The 22,591-nt window shown below is 45.9% G+C and overlaps 1 protein-coding gene across 7 annotated transcripts in view; it reads left to right on the top strand.

The window, feature by feature from the left end:
* Positions 1–22,591, top strand: part of LOC128702288 (uncharacterized) — a 522,463-nt gene that overhangs the window by 444,627 nt on the left and 55,245 nt on the right. For 6 of the 7 annotated variants that reach the window (XM_070102166.1, XM_070102168.1, XM_070102167.1 and 3 more), the window contains exon 2: positions 10,660–10,720. In XM_070102166.1, the coding sequence (XP_069958267.1) occupies positions 10,660–10,720 (61 nt within the window). Of the gene's footprint in view, positions 1–10,659; positions 10,721–11,211; positions 11,390–22,591 lie in introns of those variants that run through there. The other variant, XM_070102165.1, reaches the window with a different exon arrangement.

Genomic DNA, 22,591 nt, shown 5'->3' with positions numbered 1-22,591 from the left:
GTGTATAGCACTTTAGACCTGCTTGCTGGAAGCCTGCAGACACTGCTAGTGTATAGCACTTTAGACCTGCTTGCTGGAAGCCTGCAGACACTGCTGGTGTATAGCACTTTAGACCTGCTTGCTGGAAGCCTGCAGACACTGCTGGTGTATAACACTTTAGACCTGCTTGCTGGAAGCCTGCAGACACTGCTGGTGTATAACACTTTAGACCTGCTTGCTGGAAGCCTGCAGACACTGCTGGTGTATAGCACTTTAGACCTGCTTGCTGGAAGCCTGCAGACACTGCTGGTGTATAACACTTTAGACCTGCTTGCTGGAAGCCTGCAGACACTGCTGGTGTATAACACTTTAGACCTGCTTGCTGGAAGCCTGCAGACACTGCTGGTGTATAACACTTTAGACCTGCTTGCTGGAAGCCTGCAGACACTGCTGGTGTATAACACTTTAGACCTGCTTGCTGGAAGCCTGCAGACACTGCTGGTGTATAGCACTTTAGACCTGCTTGCTGGAAGCCTGCAGACACTGCTGGTGTATAGCACTTTAGACCTGCTTGCTGGAAGCCTGCAGACACTGCTGGTGTATAACACTTTAGACCTGCTTGCTGGAAGCCTGCAGACACTGCTGGTGTATAGCACTTTAGACCTGCTTGCTGGAAGCCTGCAGACACTGCTGGTGTATAACACTTTAGACCTGCTTGCTGGAAGCCTGCAGACACTGCTGGTGTATAGCACTTTAGACCTGCTTGCTGGAAGCCTGCAGACACTGCTGGTGTATAGCACTTTAGACCTGCTTGCTGGAAGCCTGCAGACACTGCTGGTGTATAACACTTTAGACCTGCTTGCTGGAAGCCTGCAGACACTGCTGGTGTATAGCACTTTAGACCTGCTTGCTGGAAGCCTGCAGACACTGCTGGTGTATAGCACTTTAGACCTGCTTGCTGGAAGCCTGCAGACACTGCTGGTGTATAGCACTTTAGACCTGCTTGCTGGAAGCCTGCAGACACTGCTGGTGTATAACACTTTAGACCTGCTTGCTGGAAGCCTGCAGACACTGCTGGTGTATAGCACTTTAGACCTGCTTGCTGGAAGCCTGCAGACACTGCTGGTGTATAGCACTTTAGACCTGCTTGCTGGAAGCCTGCAGACACTGCTGGTGTATAGCACTTTAGACCTGCTTGCTGGAAGCCTGCAGACACTGCTGGTGTATAGCACTTTAGACCTGCTTGCTGGAAGCCTGCAGACACTGCTGGTGTATAGCACTTTAGACCTGCTTGCTGGAAGCCTGCAGACACTGCTGGTGTATAACATTGCAGACCTACTCCAGAAAGGATCGACCCTCTATCAATACTTTAGGTGAATGTGTCATACGTGATTACGACTTCATTTAAATATACATCATCTCTCGTGATGCGTAGTCCAAGGCCCCCTGGCAGTCTTGGAATGTGCAGTCCATCCAGGGGTTGAATCGTGGCTCTTGGCTCCTCCTTTTAACTCTTATCGACTGGTTTTATGTAGGCTGTAATGGATTTGTGGGCCGGTGGGCCGCCAACATCAACAGCCTGGTGTACTAGGCAATCAACAGGGAGGGCTGGTCCCGGGCCGGGTTATTGGAGTCCCTGGAGTCGCTTCCAGAGGTCACCGCCTTCGCGGCCCGGTCCCAGACCAGGCCTGGTTGCCGGCTTTATCGATGAAGCTGTTAGTGCCAACAGTCCGCAGTTCAATCTATACATCACAACCTATCATTTTCTTGCAGTTGCGACAATAACATTGTTGTGCTCCTTGAAAGTGAAATTTGACATTATTACTCCCAGGTCTGTCATGTTGAACTAACATTCTATTGAGTGGTTTGGCTTGTATTTTGGTCATGTTTTTATTTCTCTCGTGACGAGGTAACTGAAATTTGTCCTCATTGAGCAACATCATGTTGTCAGTGGTACACTGGAAGACTTGGTTTATATCAGCCTTGGAAACTCGCTGTGTTTTCTATGGATGACACGTTCATACAGATTCTAGTATCGTCTGCAGAAAAGATGATAAAATGTTGTAATTTATGGTAATAGATACTGATAAATTGATTTAGAAAGACGCGTGAGCAAACACTAGGATATATTAGAAAAAGTTTCGGTCCTGGAACTTGGATCACTTCTGATATACAGAGGTTTAGAGAGTATATACAGGCGGAGAGTGAGGTGTGACACATGGTATACCTTTGATGAGTTCCGAGAGTCCTGCCATGGGCCAGGCTCATCTGGTGTTAGCCTGGTCATCCAGGCTGACCTGAAGAATGCCATATTGGGATGAGGACAGGTAAACGATGGGATCATGTGAGTTTAACCACTTAGCTGAGAATGAGGAAGAGGAGTGGGGCGAGTAACGTGCCTTAGGGAACAGAACTTTTCACTGTAGCAGCCCCCGATTTCACTGTTTACTATTATTCTTTGGGTTGTATTTATTAAGAAGTTAAACATACTGTCAAAGGTGAATTACAAGTAAATGTAAAGAGTGATCATTTCTACTGAAAACTTGCCTGCCGGATCAGCCGGGCTGTAGTTCATACGTTGGACTACGTGCGGCCAGCAGTAACAGCCTGGTTGATCAGGCCCTGATCCACCGGGAAGTCTAGTCGTGGACCGGGCCGCGGGGGCGTTGATCCCCGGAATACCCTCCAGGTAGACTCCAGGTAGATAGATCAGGTCTTCTGGGATGTGTAAAGTAGTCCTATCGTCACTATGGCTCGTACTATCGTCAGTATGGCTCGTACTATCGTCAGTATGGCTCGTACTATCGTCAGTATGGCTCGTACTATCGTCAGTATGGCTCGTACTATCGTCACTATGGCTCGTACTATCGTCAGTATGGCTCGTACTATCGTCAGTATGGCTCGTACTATCGTCAGTATGGCTCGTACTATCGTCAGTATGGCTCGTACTATCGTCAGTATGGCTCGTACTATCGTCAGTATGGCTCGTACTATCGTCAGTATGGCTCGTACTATCGTTACTATGGCTCGTACTATCGTCAGTATGGCTCGTACTATCGTCACTATGGCTCGTACTATCGTCACTATGGCTCGTACTATCTTCACTATGGCTCGTACTATCGTCACTATGGCTCGTACTATCGTCACTATGGCTCGTACTATCTTCACTATGGCTCGTACTATCGTCAGTATGGCTCGTACTATCTTCACTATGGCTCGTACTATCGTCACTATGGCTCGTACTATCGTCACTATGGCTCGTACTATCGTCAGTATGGCTCGTACTATCGTCACTATGGCTCGTACTATCGTCACTATCGCTCGTACTATCGTCACTATGGCTCGTACTATCGTCAGTATGGCTCGTACTATCTTCACTATGGCTCGTACTATCGTCACTATGGCTCGTACTATCGTCACTATGGCTCGTACTATCGTCAGTATGGCTCGTACTATCGTCACTATGGCTCGTACTATCGTCAGTATGGCTCATACTATCGTCAGTATGGCTCGTACTATCGTCAGTATGGCTCGTACTATCGTCAGTATGGCTCGTACTATCGTCACTATGGCTCGTACTATCGTCACTATGGCTCGTACTATCTTCACTATGGCTCGTACTATCGTCACTATGGCTCGTACTATCGTCACTATGGCTCGTACTATCGTCAGTATGGCTCGTACTATCGTCACTATGGCTCGTACTATCGTCACTATCGCTCGTACTATCGTCACTATGGCTCGTACTATCGTCAGTATGGCTCGTACTATCTTCACTATGGCTCGTACTATCGTCACTATGGCTCGTACTATCGTCACTATGGCTCGTACTATCGTCACTATGGCTCGTACTATCGTCAGTATGGCTCATACTATCGTCACTATGGCTCGTATTATCGTCAATATGGCTCGTACTATCGTCACTATGGCTCGTACTATCGTCACTATGGCTCGTACTATCGTCACTATGGCTCGTACTATCGTCACTATGGCTCGTACTATCGTCAGTATGGCTCATACTATCGTCACTATGGCTCGTACTATCGTCAGTATGGCTCGTACTATCGTCACTATGGCTCGTACTATCGTCACTATGGCTCGTACTATCGTCACTATGGCTCGTACTATCGTCAGTATGGCTCGTACTATCTTCACTATGGCTCGTACTATCGTCACTATGGCTCGTACTATCGTCAGTATGGCTCGTACTATCGTCACTATGGCTCGTACTATCGTCACTATGGCTCGTACTATCGTCAGTATGGCTCGTACTATCTTCACTATGGCTCGTACTATCGTCACTATGGCTCGTACTATCGTCACTATGGCTCGTACTATCGTCACTATGGCTCGTACTATCGTCAGTATGGCTCGTACTATCGTCACTATGGCTCGTACTATCGTCACTATGGCTCGTACTATCGTCAGTATGGCTCGTACTATCTTCACTATGGCTCGTACTATCGTCACTATGGCTCGTACTATCGTCACTATGGCTTGTCTTATCGTTATTATGGCTCGTACTATCGTCACTATGGCTCGTACTATCGTCACTATGGCTCGTACTATCGTCACTATGGCTCGTACTATCGTCACTATGGCTCGTACTATCGTCACTATGGCTCGTACTATCGTCACTATGGCTCGTACTATCGTCACTATGGCTCGTACTATCGTCACTATGGCTCGTACTATCGTCACTATGGCTTGTCTTATCGTTATTATAGCTCATCTTCGTCTTGACCAGACATACTTGGTCTCCGGCTCCCACTTCTGACATGGGGTAGTGTTTCCTTGCAGTGCCTTGTAGTTCCTTTCACTTGAAATGCCTTGTAGTGCCTTGCAGTGTTATGGAGTTCCTTGTAGTGTCTTGCAGCACTTTTCAGTGCCTTACAGTGCCTTGCAGTGACCTGGGTGGGTGTGGTCAAGTGGGTTGCGCTTGGTGAAGATCTTACACAATACTTGCGGGTGTGTGGTGGTTCAACTGGCAGCGCTGGTAATGGTTTCAGCTCAGTGGTCGCGACCTCCTGGAATCTGGTGGCGAGTTCTTCACATACTTCTCTCTTCCCCGTCCCTCTGAATAGTGAGGGAGAGGGGGAGTAGGAGAAGGCAGATGGGGGAGGCTAGGAGGGAGGGGGGATAAGAAGGAAAGTGAAAGAGAGAGAGAGAGAGAGAGAGAGAATGAGAGAGACATTCCTCCTTTCTACTGCCTGTCTTCCCTTCAATTCCTCCCCCTCCCGTCAACCCCCCCTTCCATCTACCCCCCTCACCCATCCCTTCCCTTTGCCCCTCCTCCCCTACCCCTTTCCCTTTGCCCCTCCTCCCCTACCCCTTCCCTTTGCCCCTCCTCCCCTGCCACTACCCCCTCAACCACATCTCTGCCAATAAATCTTGAATTTTTCTATCGTTATCGCATAATTACCAAAGTGTTGCAACCTTCCGTGTATTTTGTGTCAGGAAGAGGAGGAGATACAAGAGGAGGATAGGAAGATTAGAAAAAGGAGGACGGGAGGAGGAAGAAGAAGAGGAGGAGGAGGAGGAGTAGGAGGAGAGAGAGAGAGAGAGAGAGAGAGAGAGAGAGAGAGAGAGAGAGAGAGAGAGAGAGAGAGAGAGAGAGAGAAAGAAAGAGAGAGGGTGACCTCAGTTAGCAAGGCTCAACAATAGAGGGCGTGGAGACTGCTTACGTTAAATACAGCACGTTTTATAATATTAAGCAGATGGTACAACACCAGCTGTTATTATGACGTTACCAGATGGTACACCAACTGTTATTGTGACGTCACTAGATGGTACACCAGTTGTTATTGTGACGTCGCAAGATGGTACACCACCAGCTGTTATTGTGGCGTCACAAGATGGTACAGCAGCTGTTATTGTGATGTCACAAGATGGTACAGCACCAGCTGTTATTGTGACGTCACAAGATGGTACAGCAGCTGTTATTGTGACGTCACAAGATGGTACACCACCAGCTGTTATTGTGACGTCACAAGATGGTACAGCAGCTGTTATTGTGATGTCACAAGATGGTACACCACCAGCTGTTATTGTGACGTAACAAGATGGTACACCAGCTGTTATTGTGACGTCACAAGATGGTACGCCACCAGCTGTTATTGTGACGTCACAACATGGTACACCACCAGCTGTTATTGTAACATCACAAGATGGTACACCACCAGCTGTTATTGTAACATCACAAGATGGTACACCACCAGCTGTTATTGTGAGGTCACAAGATGGTACACCACCAGCTGTTATTGTGACGTAACAAGATGGTACACCAGCTGTTATTGTGACGTTACAAGATGGTACACCAGCTGTTATTGTGACGTTACAAGATGGTACACCACCAGCTGTTATTGTGACGTAACAAGATGGTACACCAGCTGTTATTGTGACGTCACAAGATGGTACACCAGCTGTTATTGTGACGTCACAAGATGGTACACCAGCTGTTATTGTGACGTAACAAGATGGTACACCAGCTGTTATTGTGACGTCACAAGATGGTACACCACCAGCTGTTATTGTGACGTCACAAGATGGTACACCACCAGCTGTTATTGTGACGTTACAAGATGGTACACCACCAGCTGTTATTGTGACGTTACAAGATGGTACACCAGCTGTTATTGTGACGTAACAAGATGGTACACCAGCTGTTATTGTGACGTAACAAGATGGTACACCAGCTGTTATTGTGACGTAACAAGATGGTACACCACCAGCTGTTATTGTGACATCACAAGATGGTACACCAGCTGTTATTGTGACGTAACAAGATGGTACACCAGCTGTTATTGTGACGTCACAAGATGGTACACCACCAGCTGTTATTGTGACGTAACAAGATGGTACACCAGCTGTTATTGTGACGTCACAAGATGGTACACCACCAGCTGTTATTGTGACGTAACAAGATGGTACACCAGCTGTTATTGTGACGTCACAAGATGGTACACCACCAGCTGTTATTGTGACGTCACAAGATGGTACACCACCAGCTGTTATTGTGGCGTCACAAGATGGTACACCACCAGCTGTTATTGTGATGTCACAAGATGGTACACCACCAGCTGTTATTGTGACGTCACAAGATGGTACACCACCAGCTGTTATTGTGACGTCCCAAGATGGTACACCACCAGCTGTTATTGTGACGTCACAAGATGGTACACCACCAGCTGTTATTGTGACGTCACAAGATGGTATAGAAGCTGTTATTGTGACGTCACAAGATGGTACACCACCAGCTGTTATTGTGACGTAACAAGATGGTACACCAGCTGTTATTGTGACGTCACAAGATGGTACACCACCAGCTGTTATTGTGACGCCACAAGATGGTACACCAGCTGTTATTGTGACGCCACAAGATGGTACACCAGCTGTTATTGTGACGTCACAAGATGGTATACCACCAGCTGTTATTGTGACGTCACAAGATGGTACACCACCAGCTGTTATTGTGACGTTACAAGATGGTACACCACCAGCTGTTATTGTGACGTCACAAGATGGTACACCACCAGCTGTTATTGTGACGTCCCAAGATGGTACACCACCAGCTGTTATTGTGACGTCCCAAGATGGTACACCACCAGCTGGTGTACAGATAAACGTGTACACATGAACGTTAACAGCTGGTGTACAGATGAACGTGGGCGCGGGTGGGCTGGCGCCTCTGTGGCGGGCGTCAGTGTGAGGTTATGGCGGCGCCCACACCACGCCCACATTACAACCTACACTCCACCCACTACCCACCCACAACCCACTCCCCACCCGCAGTTCCGCCCACACCACAACCTACACTCCACCCATAACCCACTCCCCACCCACAGCTCCGCCCACACCACAACCTACACTCCACCCACAGCTCCGCCCACACCACAACCTACACACCGCCCACACCACAACCTACACTCCGCCCACACCACAACCTACACTCCACCCACAGCTCCGCCCACACCACAACCTACACTCCGCCCACACCACAACCTACACTCCACCCACAACTCCTCCCACACCACAAACTACACCTCACCCACAACCCACTCCCCACTCAACACCGCCCACACCACAACCTACACTCCACCCACAACCCACTCGCCATCCACAACTCTGCCTACACCACAACCTACACTCCACCCACAACCCACTCCCCACCCACAACTCCGCCCACACCACAACCTACACCTCACCCACAACCACTCCACACCCACAACTCCGCCCACACCACAGCCTACACTCCACCCACAACCCACTCCCCACCCACAACTCCGCCCACACCACAACCTACACCTCACCCACAACCACTCCACACCCACAACTCCGCCCACACCACAGCCTACACTCCACCCACAACCCACTCCCCACCCACAACTCCGCCCACACCACAACCTACACCTCACCCACAACCACTCCACACCCACAACTCCGCCCACACCACAGCCTACACTCCACCCACAACCCACTCACCACCCACGACTCCGCCCACTCCTCACCTCTTCCTCTATTTCATTAATATATATTGATCATATTTACGTTGATAATAATAATAATAATAATAATAATAATAATAATAATAATAATAATAATAACATGTAACAACACCCGGACATAAATAAGAATATTGAGATGTTAAGATATATCTGTGAAACATAGTTGGTCCTCCAAGACCCAAACATCACCTCAAAGTTGACCTCAGTTTGTGGGCTAATTGAGAGTACCAGAACGAGGACGAGAACCAAGACAAGGAGATCTTAGAGAGCTGACTACTGAAGTGTACAAAGTGTGCATGAAATATGTACCACTTAGAAACCCGAAATATCAAGTGATTCAAGGGAGTATATCTGGAGTATATCTGGAGTATACCTGGAGAAGGTTTCAGGGGTCAACGCCCCCCCCGGCCCGGTCTGAGACCAGGCCGCGGAGGGTAGAAGAATAATTGAAGGGAGAGTAGAAGAATAATTCAAGGAAGAGTAGAAGAATAATTCAAGGAAGAGTAGAAGAATAATTCAAGGGAGAGTAGAAGTATAATTCAAGGGAGAGTAGAAGAATAATTCAAGGGAGAGTGGAAGAATAATTCAAGGAAGAGTAGAAGAATAATTGAAGGGAGAGTAGAAGAATAATTCAAGGGAGAGTAGAAGAATAATTCAAGGGAGAGTAGAAGAATAATTCAAGGGAGAGTAGAAGAATAATTCAAGGGAGAGTAGAAGAATAATTCAAGGAAGAGTAGAAGAATAATTCAAGGGAGAGTAGAAGAATAATTCAAGGGAGAGAAGAATAATTCAAGGAAGAGTAGAATAATTCAAGGGAGAGTAGAAGAATAATTCAAGGGAGAGTAGAAGAATAATTCAAGGAAGAGTAGAAGAATAATTCAAGGAAGAGTAGAAGAATAATTCAAGGGAGAGTAGAGGAATAATTCAAGGGAGAGTAGAAGAATAATTCAAGGAAGAGTAGAAGAATAATTCAAGGGAGAGTAGAAGAATAATTCAAGGGAGAGTAGAAGAATAATTCAAGGGAGAGTAGAATAATAATTCAAGGGAGAGTAGAAGAATAATTCAAGGGAGAGTAGAATAATAATTCAAGGGAGAGTAGAATAATAATTCAAGGGAGAGTAGAATAATAATTGTAATAAAGTTGGTAGAATTACCGACAATATGTAAAGTAAAAGGACACAAGTGCAACTAATGTGACATTTATTGTGGCAACGTTTCGCTCTCCAGGAGCTTTATCAAGAGCGAAACGTTGCCACAATAAATGTCACATTAGTTGCACTTGTGTCCTTTTACTTTACAGAATAATAATTGAAGGGAGAGTAGAATAATAATTGAAGGGAGAGTAGAATAATAATTCAAGGGAGAGTAGAATAATAATTCAAGGGAGAGTAGGCTTTGTAGAAGACGAAAACAGTCTTACTGAAGCACTTTACAGTGAGAGTATGTCACCATGAAGAAAATCTAATCTTAGCCGAGATTAGATTTAGATTTTGCCACCGAAGTGGCTAGTTTATTGTGCACCTCGTATCCATCATGTGGAGGGTAGCGAGAGAGCCTATAGATACACAAAAGGCCTAGGAACTAGGCCCCAAAAGGGTTAAGAGTACATCTGGATTTTAGATCTACGGCTGACTTAGCTATTGATAGGAAAACTAATCTTAGCTAAGAACTTACCGAGATAGAGGAAAAACTCTGGCCACCTGGCAGAAGAAAGCTTAACAGGCACTTAAGTTCCCCCGTCTTCTAATATCACGTTCATTTTTCCACTATAATCTACCTTGTCCATAATTATTATCACATTTGCTCTGTTTCGTAAGGTGAAGTCCAGGATCTTTCCTTAATTCATGGTATAACTTAACAAATCTCTGATGGCAATTGTGTTATAACAAATTACTAAACAAATTACTCTAATAGATTACTAAATACTGGGAGCAAGGGGCTAGTAAACTAGTCCCTTGCTCCCAGTATTTTAGTCGCCCCTTAAGACACTCGTGGCTTACGGAGGAAGAATTCTGTTCCACTTCCCTATAGTAATGTGTGTGTGTGATAGTTGTAATAATTTCTTAGAAGGTTGGTTATAGTAATATAATTTTGATAATTGTTATAATTTGTTGGAAAGTATAACAGTGCAATATAACAGTGATAACTAAGTAATTATTACGTTGTGTTGTTGCAGCGTGGAGGAGGAGTGGCCCTAGACACGACGGCACAGAATGGTCTAGTAGTGCGCATGTTAGGTGAGTATATCTCTCTTATTACGGGTTCTGTATAGGATGTAGTGGGTAAGCTTCCTACAAGTATCCTTCAGGTGGTTCCTGTATTCAGTGTACATGGTAGGAGCTGTGAACTTAATATTTCTTCTAAAACTCCTCTAGTTTTTACTGCTACGTAATTTATATGTTTGTAGTTTTATTAACGAACATACATGGAGGGAAGAGGATAAAGTTGGAGCCAGCCGTGGATACAGCGTTCATGGGGGGCAAGTGACTTCATTCCTGTTTGTTGTGAGAACTTGCTCTATACGTCAGTCGTACGAGGAATGAATGCTTGTTGAGGTGTACAGTTAGAGCGAGACTGGCGTTGCCTGCCCGTCATGCGATGTTATAGCTATCTTGTTGAGCCAGATGGTGCGGCTTGACAACACTGGCCATGTATAGAACAGAAAAACCAAAGACTTATCATCTCTCCGGTGTTGAAGACTCCGCTGATATGGGAGATCCAACCAGGCCAGGTGGAGGCGGAGATGTCAGTCAGTCAGTCAGTCGCGTTACACAGACAAGCGTGTTCAGGAGTGAAAGAAGAGATGCAGGCCAGCAGTCAGGAAAAGCGATACATACAACAAACTTGTACTTCGTACAGTTTTGCATCATCTGCTCCCGTACTAATACGAGATGTGCCTTACTGCTGTAAGTTCTTTTTTTTTTTTCCTTGCTTGCAACATTCACCAATGATTGTTGAAGGTCAACAGAGAGTTACATCCCACCCGCAGGGTATCAACTTCATCGCCGGGCTCTAAGACTTTCATTCATCCTCACCACAACTCCACTAGCAACATCATGCTATCTAGACTCCGTCATTATTTGCTGTTTTCTCAGAAGCAAATGTAAACTGCCACTGCTATAACTGCAAGATGGCGATTGATGTGTCTGAGGACGGTAAATGTCACTGTTATAATTAAATATTATATTGTAGACATGCGTAGACATGAGATACAAGGGTAAGATAACGTAAGACGTTGAGGTAGACATTTCATAGGACTGGACCCCACATATACCCCTGTGGCACGCTGGCATAGTTTGAGTGGCTTACAGATGCTATTCCACTAACAAGTGCCATAAATTATTATAAAAAAGAAGCGCTAAACCCACTAGGTTCATACAGCTCAAGTGCCCTAAAGGTTAGGTTAGGTAAGATTTGTCAGGAAACAGAACAAATGTTTCTTGACGCGGGTCTTAGTCATATGATGACCTGCCGCTGGTACTTTTGGTTATCATATCGAGGCCTTCCATTGGCTTACCCCTCCACCCCATTAAAAATTAAGGTTAAATCTTATTTCTGTGACCTAAAAGCAGTCAGCAAGTGTGAAAGAAACCGGAGAGTTCTAAGGCTGATAGTTTTGCCAGGAGTCTCCAGTGTTACAGTGTGTTAAAGCTTGTGTCTTAGAGGCGATCCTAGCTGGCCAGGGCATCTCTGTTATCTTGGGTCTCCTTTGTTCTACCTCGGGATGTAAGGAGATGTATCTCATCCAGTTTTACTATCACCTCCGGCAACCTTGACACAGTTCTTGCAGCTAGCCGTGGAGGTCAACTATATGGGTCTAGGACTTATATCTTGGCTGCAGAATGGTCTGCAAGTAGGTCACCTTTGTTTTGATTGATGTCTACCTACCTGTTACTTGGAGAGTGTTCCGAGAGTCAACGCCTTTGCGGCCCGGTCTCAGACCAGACCTCCCGGTGGATAGTCTGATTAATCAGGTTGTTGGTGCTAATTGCATAAAGTCCAACATAAGCACAACAGGCCGGCTGATCAGGTACTGACTTGAGAAACTTCATTATTTTGTGACCGTCTCCCATCTTTATATGGCATAGCGCTAGACTTCTATATGCTAACAAGCTTGTCTGTGGAACTACCTGCCTTGTACTGAACGTTAACTACCTCACGACAGTGATGGGGGAAGTAAAGTTGATCTGAGAGCTTACATACAGCCATGGCTGTTTATTACCTATATTGTTACCTCATTGTAGCTATGGCAACACGGTTATACTCGTGGTTTCCCGTTTTCAATAATTTGTTCACCGTAGAATTTTTGAATTTCCAGTGGTTGTAGCATTTACTACATGTTTTAATTCGTTCCATTGGTTTACCACAGTGGTGAAGGCATTTACTTTGCTGTTAACATCGTGGAACAAGGTGTCGCACTCAGTGATACCAAGCTCCGACAAAGGGCTGGCCAGTTTTCTTTCTCTTCCCTTTAGTTTGGTTCGGTAGAGATTTGCAACATTTCGGTGCCTGGGTCTTTTCCAGTAGGTGACCCGGCCTTGGCTTCCCATTGGGGGATTGTCGTGACATAATAGGAAGAGGAGTTCCTCTTCATCTTCTGGGACACTTGGTGCCCCTAATCCTAGCTACAATCCCTGCCCTCACGGGGTTCGTACGAAGAAACTAGGCAACTAGTCTGCCACTTTCCCCGTCCCACGGGGCTCGTAGGGAGAAACTAGGCAACTAGTCTGCCACTTTCCCCGTCCCACGGGGCTCGTAGGGATAAAGCAAAACTAGCTCGTACAACTAGCAACTTTGCCACGTTCGTAGGGAGAAACCCTAGTCTGTCCCCGTACGGGGCTCGTAGGGAGAAACTAGGCAACTAGTTTGCCACTTTCCCCGTCCCACGGGGCTCGTAGGGAGTGGCAGATATTGTGGAGCAGCAGATGGTTGTTGTGCTCCAGTCACGTTGTGCGAAATGATTCTTCGCTTCGTTCTCCTGGAATTTTCAGTTTGATGGTGGTCTTTTGATCAGATGAGTCATCATATCCAATCGTCTTCGGGTCGATCACTCGCTACTGGATCGAGAAAGGATCTTTAGGCATCTCGAGTTTTTAGGTAAAAAAAACTGGAGCTAATGAAATTCTGACTGTGTGAGACGTTAATGAAGGTCACACAATAACAGTGTCGACAGTTGTGTTGCAGAGGAAGTAAGTCTATTTTGTGCACCAGGAAGTTGACTGGGTGTGCACGTTGCCAGAGAGGTCTGCATTTTGCATAGAGTAGAACAGTTGCAGGTCCTAGGGTTTATATATAGTCTGAAGACCGTTATTTCCTGGTATTGAAGAATGACGGTATCAGTGAACTTAAGTACACGACAACTACCTTGCTTGTCTCCTCGCATCCATACCTGGAGTATAACTGGAGGATGTTCCAGGGGTCAGCGCCCCCGCTGCCCGGTCCATGACCAAGCCTTGCGGTGGATCAAGCTGTTTTAACAAATTTCCCCGAAGTTCTGTCGTCCAGAAGTGTTTCCCGGAAGGCGACCGTATCAGGACGATGAGTGTTCACAAAACCGAATGTTGATGGATTGGCTCCTCATATTTATGCTCAGCTTGAGTGGGCAGATGTGTAAGGTGGTCGCCCTTGAGGCAGCTAGGATACTTAGGCGTAGCCCTGTGGTGTTTTATAACACACAAAACCAGCTGCTGAGCTGGGACGTCAGTAGCCAGGTAGATGACGTACGCACCAGATCTGGAATCCTGTTAGTTTTTTTTAGGGATTCAGTGCTAAAAATTTCAGTGGACTTGTCTGCCCGGGATTGTTTTTGTTACGACAGGTATCCTGGTATCCTCTCTTGTGACAATATTTACACTTAGTGTCTCTCAAGCAGTTACTGTAGTGGTCTCCTGGGAGGAAGGTGATCTGCTCACCACATTTCTTACTTTATGCTGCTAATTCTGTAGTTAATCTCTTTGTGAGTGTAGCTGCTGACAATGATTGGGGCGCCTAGTAGCCTTGCAGGGGCGTACCTGGCAACAAACAGGGCCCCGGGACTTGCCACATTGTTGGACCCCCTGTCCCTCTCTACCGATACAAAATGCATCACATTTATAAGATGCACAGTGTACAGTCCGTACCTTGGTCCGGGTCTTCTCCCTGTGTTTACCCGGCATCACTATCCCCTGGACTGATGATTGCATACTTGTTGAGTACATCATGAAATATTGCAGACTAGTTAGAGAGAAGATATTATAAATATATATACCGTACTTGAGGGTCTGACCCTAAGTCTCAACACTGCCATAACACAGACCCTAAACACTGCCATAACAACAGACCAATGTGAGACATATGGGAGAAAATATAAAATAAATCCAGTGCTACGCAGGGGCGTCGTAGGCACAGTAAGAGAACCAGCCACAGGTATATCAAAGGCATACTTCACTCTCTTTCTTCACACCTCTTTTTATTCACTCGTTTTAATATACACCTAATATCTTCTTCCAAACATGAATCTTCTGCCACAGTTCATTCAACATTCAACAATTTCTTCGAACCTTTGAATCTCACATGGACGGAGAAAATAATACGGAGTGAAATAGATCTGTATATCTCGGTCTCTAAGACCCTCTTCAGCATATGAATAGGTCTCTGGTTGACACCGAATTATACAGATTCTTTCAATTCCGTATTGTATTTTTCGTCTGTATGAAGTTTACCAGTTCACTGGTCACTGTTTACGACAGTGACCAGTGGCAAGTTATCGGTATGATTTGTTAATTTATTTAAAACTGTTCAAAACTATTTTTTATTTTCACAGGTTTCAAGAGAGGTATGAAAACACAGTTGTAATATATTTAAATTGCAAGACAAGCCACATGGGATGGGAATATTCAGCTCAAGTACTTTCACACGTCTCCGTGCGTCATCAGGAGCTATATGTTGCAAAAGTAGCAACAGAGGATATGAGGGGAAGTTGTCTCAGAGTGAGAGAAGCTGGCTGGCTAATGTCACCACTCCACCTCACTCTGAGACAACTTCCCCTCATTTCCTCTGTTGCTACTCTTGCAACAGTGCATAGCTCCTGATGACGCACGGAGACGTGTGAAAGTACTTGAGCTGAAGAGTTCCATGCCCCGTAGCTTGTCTTACATTATTAAAATCTCATGTCTGCGAGTGTATAGCATATATTTACATTGTAACCCAATGTGTGTCAGTGCCTCAGTATGTCGCGTCTTCACATGGGATCCCTTCTGCGTTGTGTTTATGTACGTTAGTTAGGAAAGTAATAGGAAAGGAGATTTTTAATAATTTAGGCAGGAGTAAATGCGACGGGTTTGGCAACATGTTTACAGGTTAAACCATACCCCGGCCGGGATTGAACCCGCGGTCAGAGACTCTCAAAACTCCAGCCCGTCGCGTTAGCCACTAGACCAGCTAGCCAAAATAAGATTCGTCCAACTAGGTATATTTCTACACCATAGGAAGGTTAGCACAGGCACCACTGTGACCACAAATGCAAGTTTTTACAGACGAATCTCCAGCTAGCGTGGCCGTGACGAACTCTAGCTCAAGTCCCTTCACTGCCGTCAACATGACTCTAGTGGCTAACGCGACGGGCTGGTGTTTTGAGACTCTCTGACCACGGGTTCAATCCCGGCCGGGGTATGGTTTGTTTGCAATCGTGTCATTACGATTTCGTGAGTCATGTTTACAGGTGTTGATGTAGTCAGGGTTACCTACACTCGGAGATGGGTCGGGACACTTGTCTCCCTAGAGATATTTATTGCCGAGGTGGCCGCATTCCCTAGATGCACGCGTCATCTAGAACCTAGGGGGCACACGTCTCCTAGGAGTAAGCGTGTCCTAGGGTTACGTGTCTCCTAGGAGCAAGCATCTCCTAGGGTTAAGTGTGTCTTCGGAGGAAGGGTTTCAATTGTGGGTACGTGAGAGAGTGAACGTACACACATCCATGCCTGAGCACCACAGGTTTTTGTGGGCCCTCACCTGGAGCTGGGTGAGGTGGGTATCATCAAAAAAAAAAAAAAGAAAAAAAGAAGAGAAGCCCACAGTTACCATCCTCCGGTGTCTCGGTCGTTACCCCGGTTACCTTTAAGGTCACACAAGATATTAGTTAAAATCTGTACTCCCTTTTTGGCAGACGGAACACACGACGCCTTGAGTGCCCCAGTGCTCTTCTCATTGTTGAAATTGTGCACGTCTCACATTACTCATCTCTTGGTATCACCAGCGTTGATATTCTAAGCAACCTAGCAATCACTGCTACTTAGTAAGCACCGAAAGAGTCCATAGTGTAACAAGAGATCGTCAATATGGCAACTGTTGGGGCTGGTGGAGCCTTGTGTTTTGGGTGTTCTACTGTGTTTTAGTCTCAGTAATAATTTTTCGGTCTTAGGTAACCGGCAGCAGCGGGTATTTGTACTCAGCTATTTGTGGTTGCAGGGGTCGATTCACAGCTCCTGACCCCGCCTCTTCACTGATCGCTACTAGCTCCACTCTCTCTGCTCCATGAGCTTTATTGTGTGTGTGTGTGTGTGTGTGTGTGTGTGTGTGTGTGTGTGTGTGTGTGTGTGTGTGTGCGTGTGCGTATGACGTATTTCTGGACACAGAAGCTGTGTGCTTGCTGTTCCATCTTCATTATTATTAGCGTTTTATTTTTTTTATCCTACGATCACACACTCCGCCTCTGACTTCAATCTTATCCTTCCCCCTTCTCTTCCTTCATTCTCCCCCCCCCTCTCCCTCTGACTTCTCTCCCAGTTTCCCTTCCTCTGCACTCACTTCCTCTACCCTTTCCTCCCTCTAATAGCACACTGCGGCAACTGCTGCAGCTCCATTTGTTGCTGTTGTGTCCCCTTAGGACTCAAGTCTTGAAACGATGTTGCGTCATTTAATTTCTACCGCTGCTACATAGTCGGCAGTCGTTCCTATGACACATTTGTGGACGACAGCTTGATGCATCAGGAAATGGTGCCAGCAGGTCACACTGAGAAGCCCTGTTAAAGAACACTAATTGCCTGTCCGCCCACAGCTTCCACTTCTGCTGCCTAGGCTTCATGGGAGATATGATAGCTTTGATGGACCCAGTCACTGAATATTATTATATTTGTGGGGAAATGCTAAGACTGGAGGGGGTCATGGAGTGCGTGAGGACTGGAAGACAATCACTTGTCATGTCGGTTTTTCTAAATCATTTACAAGTTGAAGACATTTGTGCAATATTTGGAAATCTTAAAGGAAACATTTCTTCAGTAAAGATTCCCAGATGTTGCACAAGTTGTTCATTCATAATCAGTTTTGATCTAAGAAAGGGAACGATGACTCCAGCTCCTGGAAGGACCCAGACCCACAGACATCAGACGGGAGCTCACTGCTCACCTATTGGTGGTGGCAGAGGTTAAGTGTGGCCTCCTGGGCTCGCCTCTTTAAGTGGAAGTTGACGGTTTTACTTCCCCACCTGTTCATACTTATTCTTAAAGCTGTGTATGGAGCGTGCGGGCGCCACATTTTGCAGTGTTAGTGCAGTAATCTGGTATTCCACTCAGACAACTTCATATATTGTATTCCGTGCGAGTTTTGTCCAGAGTCCACCTTCCTACCAATTTATTATTAAATATTTTAGTTTTAAATATTTCATAAAATTGTGTTGCTGGATACGACATTTACACTTATTTCAGGGGTTGTGTGTATTGTTAGTTTTTATAGTGACGGGTAAACATTAAGCCCGTAGGGGTCATACAGTGCCTGGGGAATGGAAGGTAATCAGGTTTGATTCAAGGAAGTGGAGGGAAGCTCCAGTTCCTTGGATCAAGAGCCCTTCCCCAGCATCAAGGCACCGCATTACATGGAAGGTTGTGTAGAGAATATTAATGACACACAAAGACTCAGTATTATCTTGGAAGATTATGACACAGCCATTGATGGCTTAACCTGGTTGGTGGTTCATTTACCTAGCAGCAGGAATAATCTGGGTTAACCAGGTTCGAGGTTCAGTTACCAACCAGGGGGAATAACCTGGGTTAACCAGGTTCGTGGTTCAGTTACCAACCAGGGGGAACAACCTGGGTTAACCAGGTTCGTGGTTCAATTACCAACCAGGGGGAATAACCTGGGTTAACCAGGTTCGTGGTTCAGTTACCAACCAGGGGGAATAACCTGGCTCAACCAGGTTCGTGGTTCAGTTACCAACCAGGGGGAATAACCTGGGTTAACCAGGTTCGTGGTTCAATTACCAACCAGGGGGAATAACCTGGGTTAACCAGGTTCGTGGTTCAATTACCAACCAGGGGGAATAACCTGGGTTAACCAGGTTCGTGGTTCAGTTCAGTTACCAACCAGGGGGAATAACCTGGGTTAACCAGGTTCGTGGTTCAGTTCAGTTACCAACCAGGGGGAATAATCTGGGTTAACCAGGTTCGTGGTTCAGTTACCAACCAGGAGGAATGACCTGGCTTCACCTGTTGTTAGGAAACAGTGAGACCGTAATCAGGAGATAACGGAGGAAGTAACCTGAAGAGTATCAGAAGACGATTTTGAGAATTAATTTCCCCGTGACTCGGTCTCAGGCTAGGCCTCCTGGTTGATGGCCTAAGTAACCAAACTATTGATGCTAGAAGTACGTAGTCCAACTTAGGCACCACAACCTGGCTCATCAGGAGCTGACTTGAGGAACTTAACGGCTAGAGGTCCGTTGGTAATTCCCGTTATGTAAAATGGGAGGGTGTTAAAAAGTCTTGGTCTCTTTACACTTATTCTATTACCTCGATATACTCATTGCACCACTGATTTTCATTGGGAGTATCTTGTACCGTCTGCGAGCCTGACGCATGGCCGGGCTCCGAGAGTAGTTAAACTCTCGAAACTCTTCAAAGGTATATATATATATACCGATACTTCTTGCTCTCGTAGGGGGTAATTTCAGTGTGCAGATTTGGCACTAGTCTTACAAGAATTCTTCAGGTTTATATTATGATGCACCTTCGTCTAAGTTGCAAGAAGTGCATTTCAAGGGACCTCAGGTATTCTTAGTAATTTGAGTACCTGACTGAATTTATACGTGATATATATATATATGTATATATATATATATATATATATATATATATATATATATATATATATATATATATATATATATATATATATATATATATATATATATATATATATAGCCAAAACAGTTATTGATAAGATGCAAATGTGTACCAGAAAATAACCCAACTCAGTAAAGGACGAGTGAGTCCAGAATGACGGACGATAAATAATTCATTACTTTTAGTATTATACACAACCCGTACATAGGAGAAAGTTATAGTGACGTTTCGGTCCGGCTTGGACCATTTACAAGTGTCACTGTGACTGTGAACGGTGCAGGTCAGACCGAAACGTTGACATGAGCTTCTATATGTGTGTGTGTGTGTGTGTGTGTTTGTGTACTCACCTAATTGTACTCACCTAATTGTGGTTGCAGGGGTCGAGACTCAGCTCCTGGCCCCGCCTCTTCACTGATCGCTACTGGGTCCTCTCTCTCTCTCTGCTTCCTGAGCTTTGTCATACCTCTTATTAAAACTATGTATGGTTCCTGCCTCCACTACTTCACTTGCTAGGCTATTCCACTTCCTGACAACTCTATGACTGAAGAAATACTTCCTAACGTCCCTGTGACTCGTCTGAGTCTTCAGCTTCCAGTTGTGACCCCTTGTCCCTGTGTCCCCTCTCTGGAACATCCTATCTCTGTCCACCTTGTCTATTCCCCGCAGTATCTTGTATGTCGTTATCATGTCTTCCCTGACCCTTCTGTCCTCCAGTGTCGTCAGTCCGATTTCCCTCAACCTTTCCTCGTACGACATTCCCCTGAGCTCTGGGACTAGCCTTGTTGCAAACCTTTGTACTTTCTCTAACTTCTTGACGTGCTTGACCAGGTGTGGGTTCCAGACTGGTGCTGCATACTCCAGTATGGGCCTAACATACACAGTGTACAGTGTCTTGAACGATTCCTTATTAAGGTATCGGAACGCTATTCTCAGGTTTGCCAGGCGCCCGTATGCTGCAGCAGTTATTTGGTTGATGTGTGCCTCCGGTGATGTGCTCGGTGTTATGGTCATCCCAAGGTCTTTCTCCCTGAGTGAGGTCTGTAGTCTTTGTCCACCTAGCCTATACTCTGTCTGCGGTCTTCTTTGCCCCTCCCCAATCTTCATGACTTTGCATTTGGCTGGACTGAATTCGAGAAGCCAGTTACTGGACCACATGTCCAGCCTGTCCAGGTCTCTTTGCAGTCCTGCCTCATCCTCATCCGATTTAATTCTTCTCATCAACTTCACATCTGCGAACAGGGACACTTCAGAGTCTATTCCTTCCATCATCGTGTACTCACCTATTTGTGGTTGCAGGGGTCGATTCATAGCTCCTGGCCCCGCCTCTTCACTGATTGCTACTAGGTCCTCTCTCCCTGCTCCATGAGCTTTATCATACCTCGCCTTAAAACTATGTATGGTTCCCACCTCCACTACTTCACTTTCTAGGCTATTCTACGGCTTGACTACTCTATGACTGAAGAAATACTTCCTAACATCCCTTTAATTCATCTGAGTCTTCAACTTCCAATTGTGACCTCTTGTGTCTGTGTCCCATCTCTGGAACATCCCGTCTTTGTCCACCTCGTCTATTCCGCGCAGTATTTTATATGTCGTTATCATGTCTCCCCTGACCCTCCTGGCCTCCAGTGTCGTCAGGCCGATTTCCCTCAACCTTTCTTCGTAGGACAATCCCCGTAGCTCTGGGACTAGTCTTGTTGCAAACCATTTCACTTTCTCTAATTTCTTGACGTGCTTGACTAGGTGTGGATTCCAAACTGGTGCTGCATACTCCAGTATGGGCCTGACGTAAATGGTATACAGAGTCTTGAACGAATCCTTACTGAGGTATCGGAACGCTATCCGTAGGTTTGCCAGGCGCCCGTATGCTGCAGCAGTTATCTGATTGATGTGCGCCTCAGGAGATATGCTCGGTGTTATACTCACCCCCAGATCTTTTTCCTTGAGTGAGGTTTGCAGACTTTGGCCATCTAAACTATATTGTGTCTGCGGTCTTCTTTGCCCTTCCCCAATCTTCATGACTTTGCATTTGGCAGGGTTAAACTCAAGGAGCCAGTTGCTGGACCAGGCTTGTAGCCTGTCCAGGTCTCTTTGTAGTCCTGCCTGATCCTCATCCGATTTGATTCTTCTCATTAACTTCACATCATCTGCAAACAAGGACACTTCTGAGTCTATCCCTTCCGTTATGTCATTCACATATACCAAGAACAGCACAGGTCCTAGGACTGACCCCTGTGGAACCCTGCTTGTCACAGGCGCCCACTCTGACACCTCGTCACATACCATGACTCGTTGTTGCCTCCCTGTCAGATATTCTCTTATCCATTGCAGTGCCTTTCCTGTTGTGTGCCTGATCCTCTAGCTTTTGCAGTAACCTCTTGTGAGGAACTGTGTCGAAGGCCGTCTTGCAGTCCAAAAAGATGCAGTCGATCCACCCCTCTCTCTCTTGTCTTACTTCTGTCACCTTGTCATAAAACTCTAGTAGGTTTGTGACACAGGATTTTCCCTCCCTGAAACCATGCTGGTTGTCAATTATACACTTGTTTCTTTCCAGGTGCTCCACCACTCTCCTCCTGATGATCTTCTCCATGACCTTGCATACTATACACGTTAGTGATACAGGTCTGTAGTTTAGTGCCTCATGTCTGTCTCCCTTTTTAAATATTGGGACTACATTTGCCATCTTCCATACCTCGGGGAGTTGCCCAGTTTCAAATGATGTGTTGAAGATCTTTGTTAATGGTACACACAATATCTCTGCTCCCTCTTTAAGGACCCACGGAGAGATGTTGTCTGGTCCCACCGCCTTTGAGGTGTCAAGTTCGCATAGCAGCTTCTTCACCTCCTCCTTGGTTATATGTACCTCATCCAGCACTTGCTGGTGCACCCCCCTACTCTGATTTCCTGGAGTCCTACTGGTTTCCACTGTAAATACTTCTTTAAATCTCGTGTTGAGCTCCTGACATACCTCCCGGTCGTTTCTTGTGAATTCCCCATCACCCTTCCTCAGTC

The sequence above is a fragment of the Cherax quadricarinatus genome, chromosome 80 (assembly GCF_038502225.1).
Source record: "Cherax quadricarinatus isolate ZL_2023a chromosome 80, ASM3850222v1, whole genome shotgun sequence".
NCBI lineage: Eukaryota > Metazoa > Arthropoda > Malacostraca > Decapoda > Parastacidae > Cherax > Cherax quadricarinatus.
This window is presented reverse-complemented; position numbering and strand designations above follow the sequence as displayed.